Genomic DNA, 19742 nt, shown 5'->3' with positions numbered 1-19742 from the left:
CGCATACACTTTATGTGTATATCTGTGTTTGTACTATGATTTGTAACAACTCATCAGAAAAACAACTGACTCAGCTTTTGTGCCTCAGCAAATAATAAAAACTTCTTTACAAGCAACCCTTTTCCAGGATGCTAGATAAAAATATATGAACAAAAAGAAAATGGAACAAACTATGTATACACAGTAATTCCTCATTTCTCGCTGGGGTTACATACATTTTTTTTATACCATTATTACATATGTGTCACGTCTCGTCCCCAGTCGTGTTACTATTTGTCTCTGTTGTCTTGGTTTCTGTCTGTATGCTTGCCCCTCCCCTCCTGTGTGCCCATGATTAGTTTGATTAGTCTCACCTGCCTCTTGTTACCTGTCGTGTATATAAGTCCTGTCTGCCCCTCACGCCCCGTCGGATCATTGATGTCTTTACGTCCTTTGTGTCGCATCCCTGTCGGTTAGTCCTTTTGTTATTTCGTTAAGTCATGTCAGTTTGCCAAGTCTATTAGTTTGTTTTGCTGAATAAACCCTGGTCCAAGCTGCATTTGGTCGCCCTTCTCCATCCGATCTGTGACTATGTATAACATTGAAACCAAAGAACAAAACCTAATTTCAAACCCAAACAGATCGTCGCTCTTCGGACGCAAAGTATGGCAGCGGACCAAGAGGTATGTACGGCTTCGTGCACCAACTGCACCCTTCTCTTAGAGAGGTTGTCTCTGCTAGAGGGACGTGTCCGCCAGTTAGAGCAGAATAGTGCGATAACAGTAGTTGCGGCGGACACAGACGCGGGCTGTAGTCAGCCCGCTAGCCCGGTTAGCATTAGCCCCAAGCGGCTTGCTGATCGCGATGAGCCAGGTAAGACGCATAGCCGTCCAAAGTCATCTCGGTCTACTGGCCCTCGCACTTTGGTCATAGGCGACTCCATTACCCGAAACATTACGCTTAAAAATCCAGCCACGGTAATGTGTATTCCTGGGGGCAGAGCACCCGACATAGAAGCTAATCTTAGGGAGCTGACTCGCAATAGGCCTAGTCAACAGCGTAGTTCCAACAACACTAGCTACTCGGACATAGTGATACATGTCGGCTCCAATGATGTTAGGATGAGACAATCAGAGATCACAAAGAAAAACATAGCGAGGACTTGTGATCTTGCCAGAAAGATGAGTCGGCATCGAGTATTTGTCTCTGGCCCCCTGCCTGGGAGAGGCACTGATGAGAGGTTTAGTAGATTAGTCTCCCTTAATCGATGGATGGCTGGGTTCTGTAAAAAGCAGGGACTGTATTTTATAGATAACTGGTCATCCTTCTGGGGCCGCCCCGACCTGCTGAGGAAGGACGGCCTTCACCCTAACCGTGAAGGCGCCTTCACTCTTTCTAGGAATATAGATTACTGTTTGAGCCTCTCATGACAGGTCACTCTAGAGCAGGCCAGGGCACAGGTGATTAGACCACCTGTGAGGATGGGTTTGGAGTCTGATAAGTTAAAGTTAACTAGCGCTAGGCTAGACTTTCAGCATACACATAGCTCCTCGTGTAGACTAGAGCGCGACAGTTTAAATAGTGCTGCAATACACACAAACACACTTTCTACTGGGGTAGTAGACAAATCCAATCACTCCGTCCCGACCGGTCTTGCTGATGAAACGGTGCCTGCTTTAGATAACTTCACATGTGTAACAAATATTCATCATCAAATTCCCACGGTCGTTTCATCCCACCGCCCTAATAAACTTTTGAGAGGTGATATTAGGCCTAGAGAACACAATTTTACTCGCATCCCGTTTAAAAATCTTTCGATAGATACGCACCCTGATCAACCGATTACACTTAAATTCGGTTTTATGAATATTAGATCACTTCATACGAAAGCAGTTCTCGTTAATGACCTTATCACGGAACATAATCTAAACGTTTTTGGTCTTTGCGAGACCTGGTTAAAACCTAATGAATTGCTGCCACTTAACGAGGCCTCGCCTCCAAATTTTGTGAGCTCGCATGTGGCACGTCCTCGAAAAAAGGGTGGGGGTGTCGCCCTCATCTCAAATTCTGAGCTTAGATTTAGGCCTCGCTCAATTCACGTATTTAAAACATTTGAAGTTCTCATTGTGCGATCCACTGCGTTACCGTCATTCTATCTTGTTGTTATTTACCGCCCACCCGGGGCTTACTCTGGCTTCCTGGATGAATTTTCAGAATTTGTGGCTGATCTAGTGACAAATGCAGATAATATAGTTATCATGGGTGATTTCAACATCCACATGAATTCACCGTCAGAACCACTGACTTCGGCATTTCAAACTTTAATCGATACGTGTGGTTTTACGCAAGCTGTACAAGCAGCAACGCATAAGAATGGAAATACCTTAGATCTGGTATTATCCCGGGGACTGGCAACCTCAAATATAGCAGTACTGCCATACACTACTGTTCTGTCTGATCATTTCTTAATAAAATTTGAAATTTTAGTTCCTTGTCAAAGACAAGAGAGCAATCGGCATTATAGCAGTCGTAATCTTAACTCCATGACTGCAACTGCGCTGTCTGAGTTACTGTCGCCGGCAACCGCCATGTTTCCCGCATACAGCGGCTCTATCGATAATCTTACAAATGAATTCAATGCGACATTATTAAAAGCCATCGACTCTGTGGCACCGCTACGTCTGAAAACTCGCCGTAGATGGCCAACTCCGTGGTTCACAGATGAAACACGTACGTTTAAACAATTATGTAGAAAGCATGAGCGCAGATGGCGTTTAACCAAACTTGAGGTTTTCCATCAGGCATGGAAGGACAGCCTCCTGAAATATAAAGATGCGCTAATTTTAGCAAAAACTCGTTATTTTTCGCAAGTCATTAATCTTAATAAAAACAATCCTAAGTACCTATTTGATACAGTGGCAAAGCTAACTCTGCGCCAGCCGACCCCTGATAGCTCCTTCCACTCAGCTGACGAGTTTATGAAATTTTTTGCTCAAAAGATTGAGTCCATTAGGGACGAGATCAAGAATACCATGCCAATCGCTCCGCCGGTTACTAGCGCTGGGGATCATGCAATAACCCTCTCAAATTTTGAAAGCGTGTCCCTTGAAATGCTTACAAAATTGGTTAGTACGGCTAAACAAACAACATGTTTACTCGACCCGCTTCCAGCCAAACTACTTAAAGAATTATTTCCAATTTTAGGACCGTCCGTCTTAAATATAATCAATCTGTCTGTTTCCTCTGGGATAGTGCCAATAGCCTTTAAAACCGCTATTATTAAACCACTACTTAAGCGAGCAAATCTTGACCCGGACTGTCTCAGTAATTATAGGCCAGTTTCAAACCTCCCATTCATAGCAAAACTTCTCGAAAAAGTAGTAGCGCAGCAGCTTATTGATTACATGGTCGCTAATAATCGATATGACTCCTTTCAGTCTGGTTTTAGAGCTAATCATTCTACAGAGACAGCACTTGCTAAAGTGACTAATGATCTCCTCATAGCTATGGATTCAAATACGTCGTCTGTATTGTTACTACTCGATCTTAGTGCTGCCTTTGACACTGTAGACTTTGATATTTTATTAGGGCGTCTTAAAAGTTGTGTTGGTATCTCAGGGTCAGCACTCAGCTGGTTCAATTCCTATCTATCAGGCAGGACGCACCGAGTGGTCCATGGTAATACGTCCTCTGAGCTTTATAATGTTACGTGTGGTGTTCCACAGGGATCGGTACTCGGACCGATTTTATTTAATATTTATATGATTCCGCTTGGGGACATAATACGTAAATATAATATTAGCTTTCAATGCTACGCGGATGACACCCAATTATATATGCCGTTATCGATGACAGATCCACGGGACTGTTGTAATCTCGAGGCGTGCCTTGCGGAGATCAAGCAATGGATGTCTCTCAACTTCCTTCGTCTTAACCCAGATAAAACGGAGATGTTGATAATTGGTCCTACTCGTTATCAACACTTATTTAAGGAAACCACTATAACTATAGATAACCGGACTATCACTCAGAGTGATACGGTAACTAATCTCGGGGTAATATTTGACCAAACGCTCTCCTTTCAAAAACACATTAAGAATATAACCAGGATTGCGTTTTTTCACCTTCGTAATATTGCTAAGATTCGTCCTATCCTCTCGACCGGGGATGCGGAAACCATTATACATGCGTTCGTTACGTCGCGCCTGGACTACTGTAATGTATTATTCTCTGGTCTTCCTAAGTCCAGTATCAAAAGTCTACAGTTAGTGCAAAATGCCGCTGCGAGGATGCTCTCACGGTCAAGAAAATTTGATCACATTACCCCAATATTAGCCAAATTACATTGGCTCCCGGTCCATTTAAGATGTGACTTCAAGGTTCTTCTACTAACCTATAAATCACTGCATGGCTTAGCGCCTTCATATCTCGTCGACCTAGTCGTTCCTTATGTTCCGTCTCGTAACCTTCGTTCGCAAAACGCTAGTCTTTTAGTTATACCTAGGGCCAAGAAAATGTCTGCAGGGTCTAGAGCATTCTCTATTCGGGCTCCAGAGCTTTGGAATGCCCTACCAATGGATATTAGAACTACTACCTCAGTAGAAACATTTAAGACACGTTTAAAGACACATTTCTATGAGATGGCCTTTAACTAACTTGTGATGGCCGATTTGGCCGGAGTTTGTTTTGTTCTCTCTGCCCACCCCCTCCCCGGCTGGGGAGGGGGTTAGGTGGCTCAAAAGCTGATCGCGGCTAGCTGGATTCTCGGGGACCAATTCAAGATGAAGGAACTGCAGCTCAACCCCCTTGAAGACACGGCCAGGACAACCGAGGGCACCTCCGACATCCATTTTTTCATTGATTTTCATATTATGTATTACTTTTGCACTCTCTGCATCCATTATAACCTGGTGATCCTGAAAGGGGGATCCTTCCATCTGTGGTCCCTTCTCAAGGTTTCTCATTTTCCCCTGGCAGGGGTTTTTTGAGTTTTTCCTTGCCCTTTTGGGAGCTTATGATCAGGGGATGCTTTGAGAATAATTGTCAATTTTTGGCTATGTGAAGCCCTTTGAGACTGTTTGTGATTTAGGGCTATACAAATAAACTTGACTTGACTTGAAACATTTGTTTAACATAGAGAATTGAACACTTTCTTCCAAAGAACTGCAGTAAAATCCACCGCCCTCTACAGTAAAATAATTTTTATCATCAATATGAAGTACATACTATAGTCACAAATTGTGACTTGTGTTTCAATGTACCTCTGACTGTGCCGCTACGGCCTGACTCCGTAGTGAGCCATTGGCTCTGTAGAGTCTTTTCTTCTGAAACCATAACAGACGTGTCAAACTCAAGGCCCGGGGGCCAGTTTTGGCCCGCCACATCCTTTCATGTGGCCCGCAAAGACAAATTGTGCATCAAATTCGTGTGTCATTACTAGAATTGCAAATTGTCTTCACTTTTAATAATATCTTTGGGTTTTTTTTAATATTTGACCAGTTTTTACTCGTCTTATTTGAAAATGAGTTATTTGTTCATTTGTTTTGAAGCTTTTACCGTATATAATTTGAGATGCTCATACATTTATTTGGGTTGACAGTCATAATAACCTTCCGAAAGAAGCTATGACTACAATGCGGCATGCGAAAAAAAAATCGTTTGACACCACTGGTTTAAATCTAGAGTTAGGGTTTCAAAGTAGGGTTTCATATGAGAGTTAGGGTTTCAAAGTAGGGTTCAAAGGTACGGTTAGGGTTTCAAACATGGGTTTAAAGGCCCAGAGACACCGGTATATGTATAAATCAGTTTTAGTTAGCTTATGGGCTTATAAATATAAATTGACGATCGAAACAACGAAAAGGAAGCTGTTGCTCTGAAAAATATAATTTAAATTTGCCGCGCAGACGAGTTTGACCACCGAGCCGCCAGCCGGAAGTGACGTCGCATGACGTCTCAAGTTGTACGCGTTTAGCTTCAGTGAATGTAAACAAAAAGAGAAAAGGGGCCAGCGCGGAGACGTCGGGCCAGGTTTGCGGCCAACCCAGCTCGCCTAGCCGTGTCTTCCATTCTCCTGGCGTACGTTCGTTCGCGGGACGACAAGATGGGTTGCGTTCGCCTGATAAGATCCACGAACCGGACAGTGCGTGCCTGCTGTGTGCTCGTGTTCACAGTGGCCTGGTTGTCATCTTTCCGGACTCTGCTGTGCATCGGGAGCGGCTAGCGTGCTATCACGCTTATTGTTCATCTTCTTGTTTTAATTTTCTTGTGTTGTTTTACTTGTATGTGCGTTGTGAACTCTGTCTTGTCACCCTGGGATAGTGAGAAACGTAATTTCGATCTCTTTGTGTGTCTTGACATGCGGAGGAATTGACAATAAAGGAGACTTTGAGACTTTGACTTTGAAAAGTATGTCGAAGCGTGACGGGAGGGGCACAATTCAGAAAACGTGCTCAGCTCGTCGAAAAAATGCGATTTAAGCAATACAATTAAAAATGCGCCTAAAACATAAACCAAACGCTGCAGATGTTCATTTCTCCATGCGCAGTGGTCAACTCGGCACTCTAAAGCCCCCTGAGAACTTTTTACTATGCCAACCTAACCACAGTGACGGGAGAGGCACAATTCAGTAAACGTGCTCAGCTCGTCGAGAAAATGCGATTTAAGCAATAAAATTAAAAATGCTTATAAAACCTAAACCAAACGTTGCAGGTGGTCATGTCTTCATGTGCCGAGATCAACTCGGCACACTAAAGCCCCCAAGAGCACTTTTTACTATGCCAACCTAACCAGAGTGACGGGAGGGGCACAATTCAGAAAATGTGCTCAGCTCAGCCCAAGTGAACTGCTAGATTCATCATATTCTGCGTCAAAAGAGGTTTCTGAATCGGATAAAATGATGCTAATATTGCCGCTAGAAACAGAGCTGTCGCTATCATCTGCCATATTGTTTGGGTTTGTTGACTTCCAGATGTACAACTTGTGACGTCACAGTAATGGCGCCGCCAGTGTGGCTTCGTGCGGTGTTGTGCTCGATTTGGTTCCCCCGTGAGATTTTGTTCCCCCTGCCGCGGGAGCGCGCACGCCTTGTTTGGAAAGCGAAAAACCGATGCCGTACGGCGTCGTACGGCGTCAGCACTATGTTGTTTTCAATAAAAACATGAAGAATTCACGTTTGCGTCAGTCAATTTTAATTTTTAGAAAGGATTATTCTCATTTGATGTCTTTAAATTCATCCGCGTTCCGCCATTGAAGCGGGGTGCATTCAAAGACCAGTCGTACAGACGGAACACTCACTCACTTCACCAAAAAGCAACGATATAATTACGTGAGCTCTTTGCATAAACCTCGATGCAAAGAAACTCCTCTTGGGTACCGTTACATGCTACAAGGAGTATATATTACAAAGGAGACTTTATACTTAATTGTGATCATCATTCATCCATTCATTTTATTACTCAGGTATTTTCAAAGCAAATTAATATTGTTGCATTTATTAATTTGCTTTAAAATGACAGCGCAATATAATTAAAAGCCCAAGTTACAGGGGGGGAACATATCCTCACGGGTGGCCCGTTCCAATGCGGCAAATGTGTTCACTTTATACATTCTATCAAATTCCGTTCTAATTGAAAAAAAAAAGGGATGTCTCTAGGCCTTTAAAGATATGGTTAGGATTTCAAACTAGGGTTTCAAACTAGGGTTAGGGTTTCAAAGCAGGATTTTATACTAGAGTTAGGGTTTCAAAGTAGGGTTGAAGCTAGGGTTAGGACTTCAAAGTAGGGTTTCATACTAGGGTTAGGTTTTCAAAATAGGTTTTAAAGCTGGGGTCACGGTTTCAAAGTAGGGTTTAAAGATAGGGTTAGAGTTTCAAAGTAGGGTTTAAAGCTCGGGCTAGGGTTTTAAACTAGGGTTCATACTAGAGTTAGGGTTTTAAACTAGGGTTCATACTAGAGTTAGGGTTTTAAACTAGGGTTTAACTCAGAGGTGTCAAACTCAAGGCCCGGGGACCAGATACGGCCTGCTAATTCATTTTATGTGGCCCCCGAAGACAAATTGTGCATCAAATTCGTGTGTCATGACTAAAATTGCAAATTGTCTTCACTTTTATTAACATCTTTTTTTTTTTTGATTTGACCAGTTTTTACTCATCTGATTTGAAAACAAGTTGTCAGTTTGTTTTGTAGCTTTTACTGTATATAATATGAGGTGCTCATACATTGATATTGGTTGACAGTCATATTGGCCCTCCGAAAGAAGCTATGACTACAATGCGGCCCGCGAAAAAAATGAGTTTGACACTCCTGCCATAACACAATGCACAGTGAAAGCAATCCGTGAAGCAGTGAGGCCGTGAAAGATGATGAGGGATTATTGTGTGTGTGTGTGTGTGTGTGTGTGTGTGTGTGTGTGTGTGTGTGTGTGTGCGTGTGTGTGTGTGTGTGTGTGTGTGTGTGTGTGTGTGTGTGTGTGTGTGTGTGTGTGTGTGTGTGTGTGTGGGGGGCTCGGTGGCGCACTGGTTAGCACGTCCACCTCACAGTCAGGAAGGTGCAGGTTCAGTTCCACCTCCGGCCCTCCCTGTATGGAGTTTCCATGTTCTCCCCGTGCCCGCATGGGTTTTCTCCGGGCACTCCTGATTCCTCCCAGATCCCAAAAACATGCTTGGTAGGCCGATTGAGCATTCTAAATTGCTCGTAGGTGTGAGTGTGAGTGCGAAAAGTTGTTCGTCTCTGTGTGCCCTGCGATTGGCCGGCAACCAATTCAGGGTGTCCCCCGCCTAGTGCCCGATGACTGCTGGAATAGGCTCCAGCATGCCCGCGACCCTCATGAGGACAAGCGATATAGAAAATGGATGGATACATTCACACACGCACACACACTAAATATATATATATAAATATATATATATATATATATATATATATATATATATATATAAATATATATATATATATATATATATATATATATATATATATATATATATATATATATATATATATCCATGGAGCCAATATCAGCTTGATTTGTGCAATTTTCAGACCCAGCTGTCACGCCCGTGCCACAGCGCGCTCGGCCTGCACTTCGCTCGGCCACACCCCTTTCGTTACCGTAATGTTTCCCCCTGTCGGTGTCTACTGTTGTGTCCATTCCTGTTCGTGCCCAGTGTTCCTGTTCGTGTCATCTGGTTTTCCCTCGGTCTGTCTGAAGGCTCACGGTCAGAATTTTAACCTTGTCCAAGGGGACTTCATGTCGGTCAGTCTGTCTGTTTTGCTGGCCGTGAGTCTTCCTCCCGTCTGTGTCGTCGGTTCCCCACCTGCCTCCCTTCCAACTCCTTTTCCCTGCAATAAATCCTGGTTCAAGCTGCATTTGGTCGCCCTGGCTCAACTCCTTCCTGACAGAAGACACCGACCATCACAGCGACCAGCGCTTGGACCAACCGTTGCCGGCTCCCGCAACTGCTGCATGGTCGCCAAGGAGATGAGTTCAAGCGATGCAAGATGCACGGTTGCCCCCCCCCAAAACAGATCCGACGGCGCGGATGTTGCGGCCGCCACTTGTTCCGGTGGCGCGGATCCAGCGGCTGTCACCCAGTCGGCTTCAACGGCGCATGACGCACGGCCGCCCCCCGTCTCTCTAGTTCAAATCAGTGTCTAATGAAAAGTTTTGTTATTGTTGTGCAAAATATTTGGCTGCAGCCAAACTCCTTGATGGCATTAGCTAAACATTGATTAATTGACAAACCAGTTTAGAAATGCTAATGGGGGTGCAGCAAAAGAAAAGCAAAGTAAATTCCCATCTGCAAGTGTACTCAATTTACAGCCTCTTTTAGCTCTCTCACCAAAACAGGAAAGCTCGCAGAATAATTGCTGGATGCGTCATTTCATGCTTGTAATTTTAGAAACAACAGCCCTTCCCCCACGCCTGCGAACATACGTCCACAAATGGCAGAAGCCTGTCCGCTGCTTCCACCTCTTCAAGGAAAACAGGGTTCTTATTTTGTGTGACTGCAGACAGGCTTTTGCTCATTGTGTCCGCTAATATATCAAAGAGCAGCTGTCCTCAAGCCCTGTGATGACCAATCTCTCCTTCCATCTGTCCCATCGCCCAATCTCCTGCCCGGTGAACTTGTTCTATGTTAAGCTCGGTTCACACGGCAAGATTTTAAAATCGTCGAACAACTTCCAAACTCAGAAAGGCAGGAGAAAATATACACGTATAACAGTTTTGAACGTACCATTTGTGGTGTGCAGCCACACTGCAAAAGCAGCACATCACACACAAACCGATTTCATTTAGGAATATTATGGGGCCCATGGTGGTATTCTTTTATTATTACTTTGTGACCATATGTCTGGACATGTTATATGCAGGTATTACTGTATTTGATCAGTTGTTAATATCTGGGGATTTGAATAAGGCACCTAGAACAGCTGCGGGGTCTTCTAAACCCAGAAATCAGTAGACTGTGCACAGTTAGTTTTGTCATGTCTGGTTGTAACTGTCGCTGTTGTACTGTGTTTTGCAAAGTACAATTTTTTTCAACAAACCCGGCATGCTTGGAGTGATTCACATCTGTGTGTGCGACAATATTCCCACATTGGATGGGAAATCTCGCCATGACCGTTTTGATTTTGGATTCTCCACGGCGCTTCTTCGCTGCCTCGTCACCTTACTTTCTGATTGACTGCACATCACTGTCAACCAACTGCACACTCGTTTGTCCTCGGGGGGAAACCACACACCAAAGTTGGGCCAAAATAATCCAATGTGTTGAATATCCTTGATTTGAGGTCAGACATCCTTCCGTGTCCAAGATCAGTCTGAACACACCACACCGGGCTTGAAGCTCCTGTATTATCCTATTTTATAAGCACTACACCAAAGCCATTTACTATTGAGACAGACAAACCAACCAAAACATGGGTAGCTTGTGTTCCCCTGGGGTGCATTACGATCACAGCAAAACAAATACCTGTTAGCACTATGATCCAAGAGTGATATTTCTCAAATATAGTCATTTACTAATTAGCTGCATCGGTGTGAACTCTGTGAATATTGCTGTCTCAGGAATACAGTGGAATGTTGCCATCCAAATGAGCCCTCTTAATTGGGTCCTTAACAGTAGCAGGGGTCTCCTTAATGAGCTGATGAACCCTTGGAGAGTGGTAACAGAGGGCCACTGGACTCACAGGGTCCTGAGTACCTAACCTCTTTTTTTTTTTTGTGGGCGAGCACACACACAGACTAGAGGCTAATTAGAGCCCATTCACACCCCAAACTAATGTGTTTGCTCAAGGGCCTCAGTGGCCCCGCCATCAAACCACTTGTGCTACTCTGCCCCACAATAGTGATGGGCGCCGGCGTGATCCTCCAGCGTGAGATCTGCTGCTTCTTTCTTCAATGCAAACCACTTCCTTCAGAGGAAAACACTTGCAGCAAACATAAAAACAAGGGAGCGAGGGAGAATGTAGTTGGGTCAGACAGAGGAGACTTATAAAAACTGTCAAAACCATATAACAACTCAGTTTGTCTTGTGCACACTCTTAAAAGTAAAGGTATTGCTACACAAGCAGGGGCCCTGAGAAACAAAAGTTAGGACACTCACAGGTTGGTGGCCTGGGACTGATTTAAGAGTTTGTTTGAAGTACAGATTACAGATTGTTTGCATCAAATCCCTCCAGGAGTATCCATGGCCCCTGGAATCTCTCTCAGGTTTCCTCTTAGGTCCTGCTGAAGCCTGCTCTCTACAGCTTGAAGTCCAGCAAGACCACGATCGCACATAAGAAAAGCAACTGAGTCACCCCCAGTGCATGAGCAAAAATTTTACCTTGAATTCAAGGTATATAGAGTGAATAAATGGGAAAGGGCAATACTATTCCCAAATAGGGAATTCAGTCGGTGAGGCGAGACTCTTCACAAGTCCACCAAAGGGCCGATTTGCGCAGGCAAATTCACAATTGCGCTCTTTCGCTCCAAGACAGTGAGCTGCAGTGTCACCAGCAAATTCAGGGTTGTGTTTGTGTCACTGGCACGTGAGTAAATAGCGCAACTATATAGTAAGACCGCTGTGCACGTTCCGGCACACACATGAAGCCGCTCTGCAATGATTTCCACCTTGTAGAGGTGCAACAGAGCTACTCAATACGATGTTTAATAAACAAGGAACAATTGAACAACAGCAAACAAAGACACAAAGAACTAGCAGGAGGTATAGCAGAAGGTACCAGAGAAGGAAGTGTCTTCCAACACGGATAGCGACTAATTCTTTAACTTGGCATCCACTTCAGCACTGGGGAGTGAGTTGGGTCAATACGGTCAAGGGGGCTGCAGGGAGCTAATGGAACAACCAGTAAAGCACACCTTGATGGGAAGCAGCACAAGTATGCATAAACTTCCCCCCATGGCAAATGTTTCTAGGCTGAGTCCAAGCTTTTCTAAGCTAGAGACATTAAACATCAACGCCAACGTAATTGTTTCAGGAGGAGGTGTGAGTTTGTCTTGATAGTACTTGCACACCCACACACACGCCATAATCTTGCTTTTTTATGCAAGGAACGCTCAACCTGATGCCATTTTATGAGGTAATATTTTGGAAATGAACCCTTAAACCGCTTGTCATGCTGATAAAGCTTCTTTGAGGTGAGTTAAAGGAGAAGAGGAGTTGTGGAGGCTGATGCAGCACCATGCTGGCTGCCAAACAATGCTGTTTTTGACTGAAATGAAGCCCAGTTGGGGGGGGGGTCAAAAATGGAGATGTCAGTGAGCAGCATATGTGTGTAGTGCAAAGTCCTTAGAAGCAAAAGAATGCCAAAATGTATGAGGGACTAAATCACAGGTGTCAAACTCAAGGCCTGGGGGCCAGATACGGCCCACCACATCATTTTATGTGACCCGCAAAGACAAATTGTGCATCAAATTCGTGTGTCATTACTAGAATATCCAATTGTCTTCACTTTTGATAATATCTTTTTTTTAACTATTCGACCAGTTTTTACTCGTATGATTTGAAAACGAGTGATTTGTCAGTTTGTTTTGTAGCTTTTACTGTATATAATATAAGGTACTGATACATTTATTTGGGTATATAATAGCCCTCCGAAAGCAGCTATGACTACAATGCGGCAGGCAAAAAAAATGAGTTTGACACCCCTGTACTAAACCATCAACCTCCTTCCTCTACATGCAGCAAAATTAAATAAGTGTCATGTCTCATCTGGCCACAAGCGACACAAAAGAGGCTTCATGCTGGCTTGTATTTGGAGTTGCAGAGTTTCGGTTTGGGCTCAAAGTCCAACTAAATCCTGACTCGGCTGGTTGGTTGTTGTGACACGTGCACAAGTGGTGAGAGAGAAACAAACGGTGCAAAGTACTCACTATAGGGGACAATGGGACTCAGCATTCTGTGGAGCTGGTCTTAGTGAAGAGGAATGCGGTTGTGTGAATGCCTGCCAGCGTTAGCCTCTGTTGGCTTGTAGTCCATCACTGGCATGCACTTGCACGGATGACGCGATAGCCCTGCGAGGGGGGGAAAGGCAGAGTTGACGATGTTTGGACCCACATGACAATTAACACCAAAACTCAACATCCGGCTGGTGTGAGACAGAGTTACAGAGCAACGACAAAGTCCTGTCAGTAGAGCAAAAACAAAGCACAAATGGACGCACACAAGGGGGCACATTATAGTCAAGCATTAAGGTGATTGTGAAGCTGCATGGACCCTCAAAAGAAGGCTTTCTAAAATCTGCCTTGCAAAAAAAAGACTCTCACATACCACTGCTCTGTGCACTGGGCCAATAAAGACCACATTCTTTGCACTCCAAACAATTTGGCCTCTGCTGCAATGCAAAATACTCATCATATATTCGGAGTCTAAGTGGTAATGTTTCAACTGAAGAACATGTTAGTGAGATTCTTCAATGAGTTGAAACTGAATTCTGTAAATTTGCAATTTTAGTCATTTGACTGCTATTGTTTTCCCACAATTTAAAGACATTACTGCAAATCTACTCAATAAATAGACTGCACAATATAATTTATTTCCAGGCCTGGTCATTTTGATGTTATATTCAGAAGACCCAGAATAATATACCAAAACTTTATTCCACATGAATTCTTCCACTAACATTGTCCTTCTCGATATGAATTTTTAATTCATGGCAGTATGGATCATTCGTTTAGGCTTGTACATGACCACCCTACAAATAGATACTAACAATACATGCAAAAAGGCAGTTGCCCGTGTCCATTCTCACTAGTGTCATTCAGGGGAACGTGAAATGATGCAATGAGCACAGCTATTTGACAGTCCAGTGTTTATTAGTCAGCCAACAATAATAAACTACAGCTTCAAGTTCAAAGCAAACATGGTAACATTGCCTGTGCACACAATAAGTTTGTAAGTGCCTAAATCCCTGGTTCCTTCTGCTTTCTTTCCATCTTCCCTTCCTTTCTCCCTTTCCTCCTTCCTTCCATCTTTTTTCCTTCCTTCCACCCCTCCTTCCTTCTCTTATTCCTTCCTCAAGCAGCTAGCCTGTGTGACTTCTAAAGTCATGGCAGCAAATCATTACAGAAAGTAAGAGGGAGAGCTCAAGAAGGCGTGCAGCTTTACCTCTTCATGCCTGCATATCCTCCATGCCATCTGATAGCAGCACTTGGATAATCCGGAGAGCAGACTGGACCAGGCAACTGTTTGTGTGTGTGATCTGCTTTGCTTTTTTTCCTCACATATGGGACACAACTCCAGTCTCTCTCTCTCTCCCTCTCTCTCTCTCTCTCCCTCTCTCTCTCTCTCTCTCTCTCTCTCTCTCTGTGTTAGCTTGTGACGAGAGTGAGCACAACCCCTCCCCCATGGATCGCTCTTGCTCTCTCGCTCTCTGACAGAAAGACACAGGGGGAGGGCAAAAAGGTGGATGGGTGGATTGATGTGCGAGATTCCTCAATCTCCTCTGTGGCATGCTGTAGCAAAGAAAACGAAGAAGAGCATCTGGTTTCAAGGCAAATGGGCAGGATGAGCTGCTATAATTGGAAAGAAGTATGTTGAATAAAAAAACAAAGAAATGTTTCCATTTCGAAGACAATGCCTATACAATTTAGTGCCTATACCTGCATTTATATTTTCAGATTACCTATATCACAATGTTTGCATCTACTGCACAAGTGAACAACCTGAGTGTCAATGTCAACATCAGTAAATAAGAATGGATGAATCATAAGTACCAACTAAGTACAGTAACGATCGGACAGTTATTTGGAAAACAGCGATGTAGCGTGTGTGTTTATATGCGCGCGTGTGTGTGTGTGCGCGCGCGCGTGTGTGTGTGCGTGCATGCGTGAATATGCGTGCACATGTCAGTCTGTATGTATATGTTGATGTGTAGAATCTATATACTGTATAATTATTCAAAACAAAAATCAAACAACAACAAATCTGGTTTCAATTTTATTTTGCAATTCATTGGAATTTGAGGTTGTAAATGTATGAGCTCCTGAGTTCATATTTATAGTCACTCCATGGTGTTTGAACACTCATGGTCAGGTGTTTTTCCATTTTCATTGACTTGTCAGTCACGTACAGCTGTCAGGCTGTTTTAAGCGCCGCACAGACGATTATGTGGCCCGTTTATCGACTCATGTTTCAAAATCCCAATGCTACTGTCAAACCACACATTATCAACAACTTTTTTGTTCTAGGGCTCACTATTAGGCTAATTTTGTATGCAAGTAAAAACCTTCTCCGAGCACATTTTCACCAGAAGCATCATGCCTGCAAAATTAAATTCTGAGTTTTTAAGAGTGGGGAAGCCTAAAAAATGCTGTTTTATTTACTATACTGTATAACAGAACAACAATTACTATAACGGCAAAGAAACAAAGTGATTTCATGAGCTCCTCTGCACTGCTCAGGGCCAAATAAAAGCCAATTAACCTGTAATGAAGCACAACTGTAAAGTTGAAGGATATATATTGAGTCGTGCCTAGGGATGGGAATTGATATGACTTACGATTCCGATTCCATTTTCGATTCTGTTTAACGATCCAATTCTTTATCAATTCTCTTATCGATTCTCATTTGGGAAAAAAGGAAGCACATAGACTGTTGGATTTGGTCCACAATTTGGGAAGCGCGATTTCCGGGCCTCACGGCAAAAGCCATAGCCAATCACCTGGTATCCAATTTACTCACTGTGTGCACGTTTTATTTCTTCAGTTTTAGGAAAAGGCTAAGACACCGAAACAAAATTTAGACTTACACAGGTTGGTTGAGTTCAATCACAATTCTTGTTAAGAAAGCTCTGTTTTCAGGAAAGTACAATACAGCGCTGGGCCTTTCGTGCGACCATGCTCAAGAGCCGAAAGTCTCCATTCAGAAAAGGCAATGTTCAAGGTTCTTTGGTCAGCTTACACTCAGTTGCACATGTTAGTGTGGGCCGAGTTTGATGGGTGATGAGTCAGGGAGTGTGGCAAGTTCGCAGGACAGTTTGATTCCATGGGAGTGGGTGCTGGTTTGGTGAGAGCTGGTTCTGTGGGGTTGGGTGCTGATTATGAGTGATTCGGTGTGTGTGGGGGCTGTTGTTTTCCATCCCGTCTTTCAGCCTTGGCGATCACCTTTGGCCGGGTTCTTGGTTGTTTTCCTCCTGCCGCTCTTCCTCTGGCACCTCTTCTGGTTTTATCTCCAAGTGTCCTTCCTGTAAACCATTTTTGCACATACATCCACTTCGCCCACTGTCGCACACCGCCCATTCATCATTCTTTCAATTTTGTCATTTTGTACGGAACTATGTGAAATCTTGCCTGTGACATCATCAATTTGTTAATGTTCCCTGACTATGCAAACTTCTTACTTACCACTTTCCATGCATTTGTTTGTTTGTTCTTCTGACACTATCTTTTGACACATATCTTTTCATTGTTAGGCAAAACATTTCCCTCTGTCCAGAACGTTCAGTAGTAATCCAAAGATGGTGTCTAGCATTCATCAAAACATAAGATATAATCAAGTACTGAACATTTTTATATTACTTTGGTAGTGTCCGTGATTTAGAAAATCATCAGTTCCTTAAGGGTCATTAAGCTATTCAGGCAATATATCAAAAAACATTTATTTCAAAGTGCAGAGAAATACATATCAGATCATAAAGTTATAAAAACCTTTGTCATTACCACCTATCAAAAATGTCTAGTTATGTCTTCTTTATTGATTTGGTGTGTAGGTATAATTATATGCTTAAAATGTTTCCTTTATTGATTTAATATGTGAATATACTTGTCTGCTTTTGTACTTTATTCAATGAGGTTTGAGCGTATCTGTTTTTATAGCTAGGCAGGACTTTTTGTATTTCGACTCCATTTCTTCAAGACGATTATGAAAGAATGAATAAATGAATCTTTATTTCTAACATGATTTAAAGAAAAAAGAACAATACAAACAAACAAACAACAAACAACAAACAATATACATCACTGTCGGAAAAGGAGTAGGCAGAAGCCTAAGCTTCATGATTATGATCATTTTGTTTTATATATTGTAACTTTGTGTAAATATGACATTACAAACCCAAGAGTGAAGAATGCAAACATTCTCTTACAATAGAAATCACCACCTACCAAAAATCTTCTTCTTGCAAATGGGTGCAAGCCTTTAACTACAAACTTTGTCACTGCACCTCCCTGCCTCTGTGAACGGTTAAGCTAAGTTAAGAGGTACAATACTGCTGGCGTCTGAACCAGTCAGGCGTTGTCTCTCGTCATCTAAAATGAAACATGATTTGCCTGACATATTTTACAATTATAGAAAAGGAGCTAGTAGTGATAGTTAGTTAGTTGGTTGGTTGGTTGGTTGGTTAGTTAGTTAGTTAGTTAGTTAGTTAGTTAGTTAGTTAGTTAGTTAGTTAGTTAGTTAGTTAGTTAGTTAGTTAGTTAGTTACCTGCAGTAAAACTGCACGTCGGGCTCAGGCTAATGTCGCCGCTGGTGCCAGGTTGTTGACTGACCCTCCGCAGCGAATCAAACACGTGAAAGTCCGTTAAACCAGTGGTCCCCAACCTTTTTTGCGCCACGGACCGGTTACGTGTCAGAAATATTTTTGCGGACCGGCCTTTATATAAATACATAAATAATACATTTATATAAATAAATATTACATTTATAATAAATATATAAATACGATGAAATAAAATGATACGACTGGCATAAAAACAAGTATAAACGACATTAAAAATAAAACTCACCGTTGAATTAGTGGGAGCACTGAGCTTGTTTCTCAGAAACGAGCCGGTCCCATCTAGGCGTAATCGGAGACAATGACAGGATGCTTGGTCTCCATGTGCCGAAGCAGTTTTGAAGGCTTCTTTACCTCGTTAGCTAGCCTGTCGCCACATATTATGCAGAGTGGGCTTGGCGCGTCAGAGTCATCTTTGGCGATAAATCCATATTTTAAGTAGGACTCCAGAAATTTTCTTTTAACTGCAGCTTTGCTTTTCTTAGAAGTCGTAGCCTCTTCTTCCGTTTCCTCATTGGGCTTTTTTCCCTTTCCGAAGAAGCTTTCCAAACATCTCAGTTTCTTGCTCATTTTTGCTTGCTTCGCGGGCTCGACTGACGTGACATGTCACGTTACCGAGACGAGCGTCATGACCTGAACCGACGCATGTAATTGGGAGAGAATTTTTTTTACATATTTTTCAAAATAAATTCTTACTCATTTTTTGCTAGCTTTGCGGGCTTGACTGGGAAACATGTCACGTGACCGGGACGGGCGTCTTGACCTGAATTAATTGATCGTCGATTAAAAAAAACTTTTTTTTTTTTTCCCTGTGCGGCTTGGCAGTCTGGTACCAAGTGACCCACGGACCGGTATCGGTCCGCGGCCCGGTGGTTGGGGACCACTGCGTTAAACTAATGGCATGTTGCGTGTACAAAGACTTTTGCATGGTACAGGTTTTTCCTCCCTTTGTTGAGATTTCAACATTGCAAGTACAGTCAAACCTCGGTTTTCGACCACAATCTGTTCCAGAAGGCGATTCGAGAAGTGAATCGGTCGAATTCTGAATCTATTTTTCCCATTACAAATAATGGGGGAAAAAATGAATCCGTTCGAAGACAATAAAAAGAAAACGCCCTTTTCAACCATTTTTTCATTTGCGCATTTTTGTCCGATCGGGCAACTGCAGCGCACCGCCGAACGCGCAACCCTAGAGCGCCGCCGACCGCGCAACTGCACCGTGCTGGTCGCATTATTGTGACAGAGCCGTCGCTGAATTTTAGAAAATGTTTTTAAAGTCCTGATGTACTTTCCAAAATTTAAGTGGACCTCAGTGAGCAGGAAGCTTAATTTTGTCTGATCGCGCAACCGCAGCGCGCCGGGCGCTCATTGTCGCATTGCTTTAAGAGCGTCTTTGTGTTTTAGGATGGCTTTACTGCTCCCACTTGCTTTCTTTGGAGGCATGATTAAGGGTTAGTACAATCCTCAAAGTAACGAAAATACAATAACGAACGGAGTCAGTCGGCATCCGGGCCGCGCGGTCGGGTTTTCTCGGGTCTTCTCGGGCTCATCTCGCGACGTTCGACCTCCAAATTTTGTGCGACAACCGAAGCAAAAAAATCGCGAATTTTTCGTTCGAATTCCGATTTGTTCGAGAACCAGGACGTTCGAAAACCGAGGTTTGACTGTATTCCACATCGCTCTATTCTCATCCGTCTTAGCGAAATGTATCTTTGGAGTGCTTCTGCCTCACAGGTGCCATCATTGTTTACGTCGCTACGCATGTTG

General features: G+C 43.2%; 1 protein-coding gene and 1 long non-coding RNA gene across 2 annotated transcripts in view; both read right to left on the bottom strand.

Annotated features, from left to right (window-relative positions):
• Window positions 1-14730, bottom strand: part of fignl2 (fidgetin like 2) — a 34456-nt gene extending 19726 nt beyond the window's left edge. Inside the window, exons 1-2 of the mRNA XM_088368523.1 lie at window positions 14588-14730; window positions 13354-13494 (exon numbers count right to left, since the gene is read on the bottom strand). Coding sequence (XP_088224649.1) covers window positions 13354-13378 — 25 coding nt within the window. The 5' untranslated portion in view covers window positions 13379-13494; window positions 14588-14730. The remainder of the gene's footprint in view (window positions 1-13353; window positions 13495-14587) is intronic.
• Window positions 14731-15443: 713 nt separating this feature from the next.
• LOC148401316 (uncharacterized) overlaps window positions 15444-19742 on the bottom strand; it is a 58891-nt gene continuing 54592 nt past the window's right edge. Inside the window, exon 3 of the long non-coding RNA XR_015857201.1 lies at window positions 15444-16664. This is a non-coding gene — a long non-coding RNA (uncharacterized LOC148401316). The remainder of the gene's footprint in view (window positions 16665-19742) is intronic.

This window comes from Syngnathus floridae, chromosome 2 (genome assembly GCF_059516105.1).
Source record: "Syngnathus floridae isolate MCC-2025c chromosome 2, RoL_Sflo_1.0, whole genome shotgun sequence".
Lineage (NCBI taxonomy): Eukaryota > Metazoa > Chordata > Actinopteri > Syngnathiformes > Syngnathidae > Syngnathus > Syngnathus floridae.
This window is presented reverse-complemented; position numbering and strand designations above follow the sequence as displayed.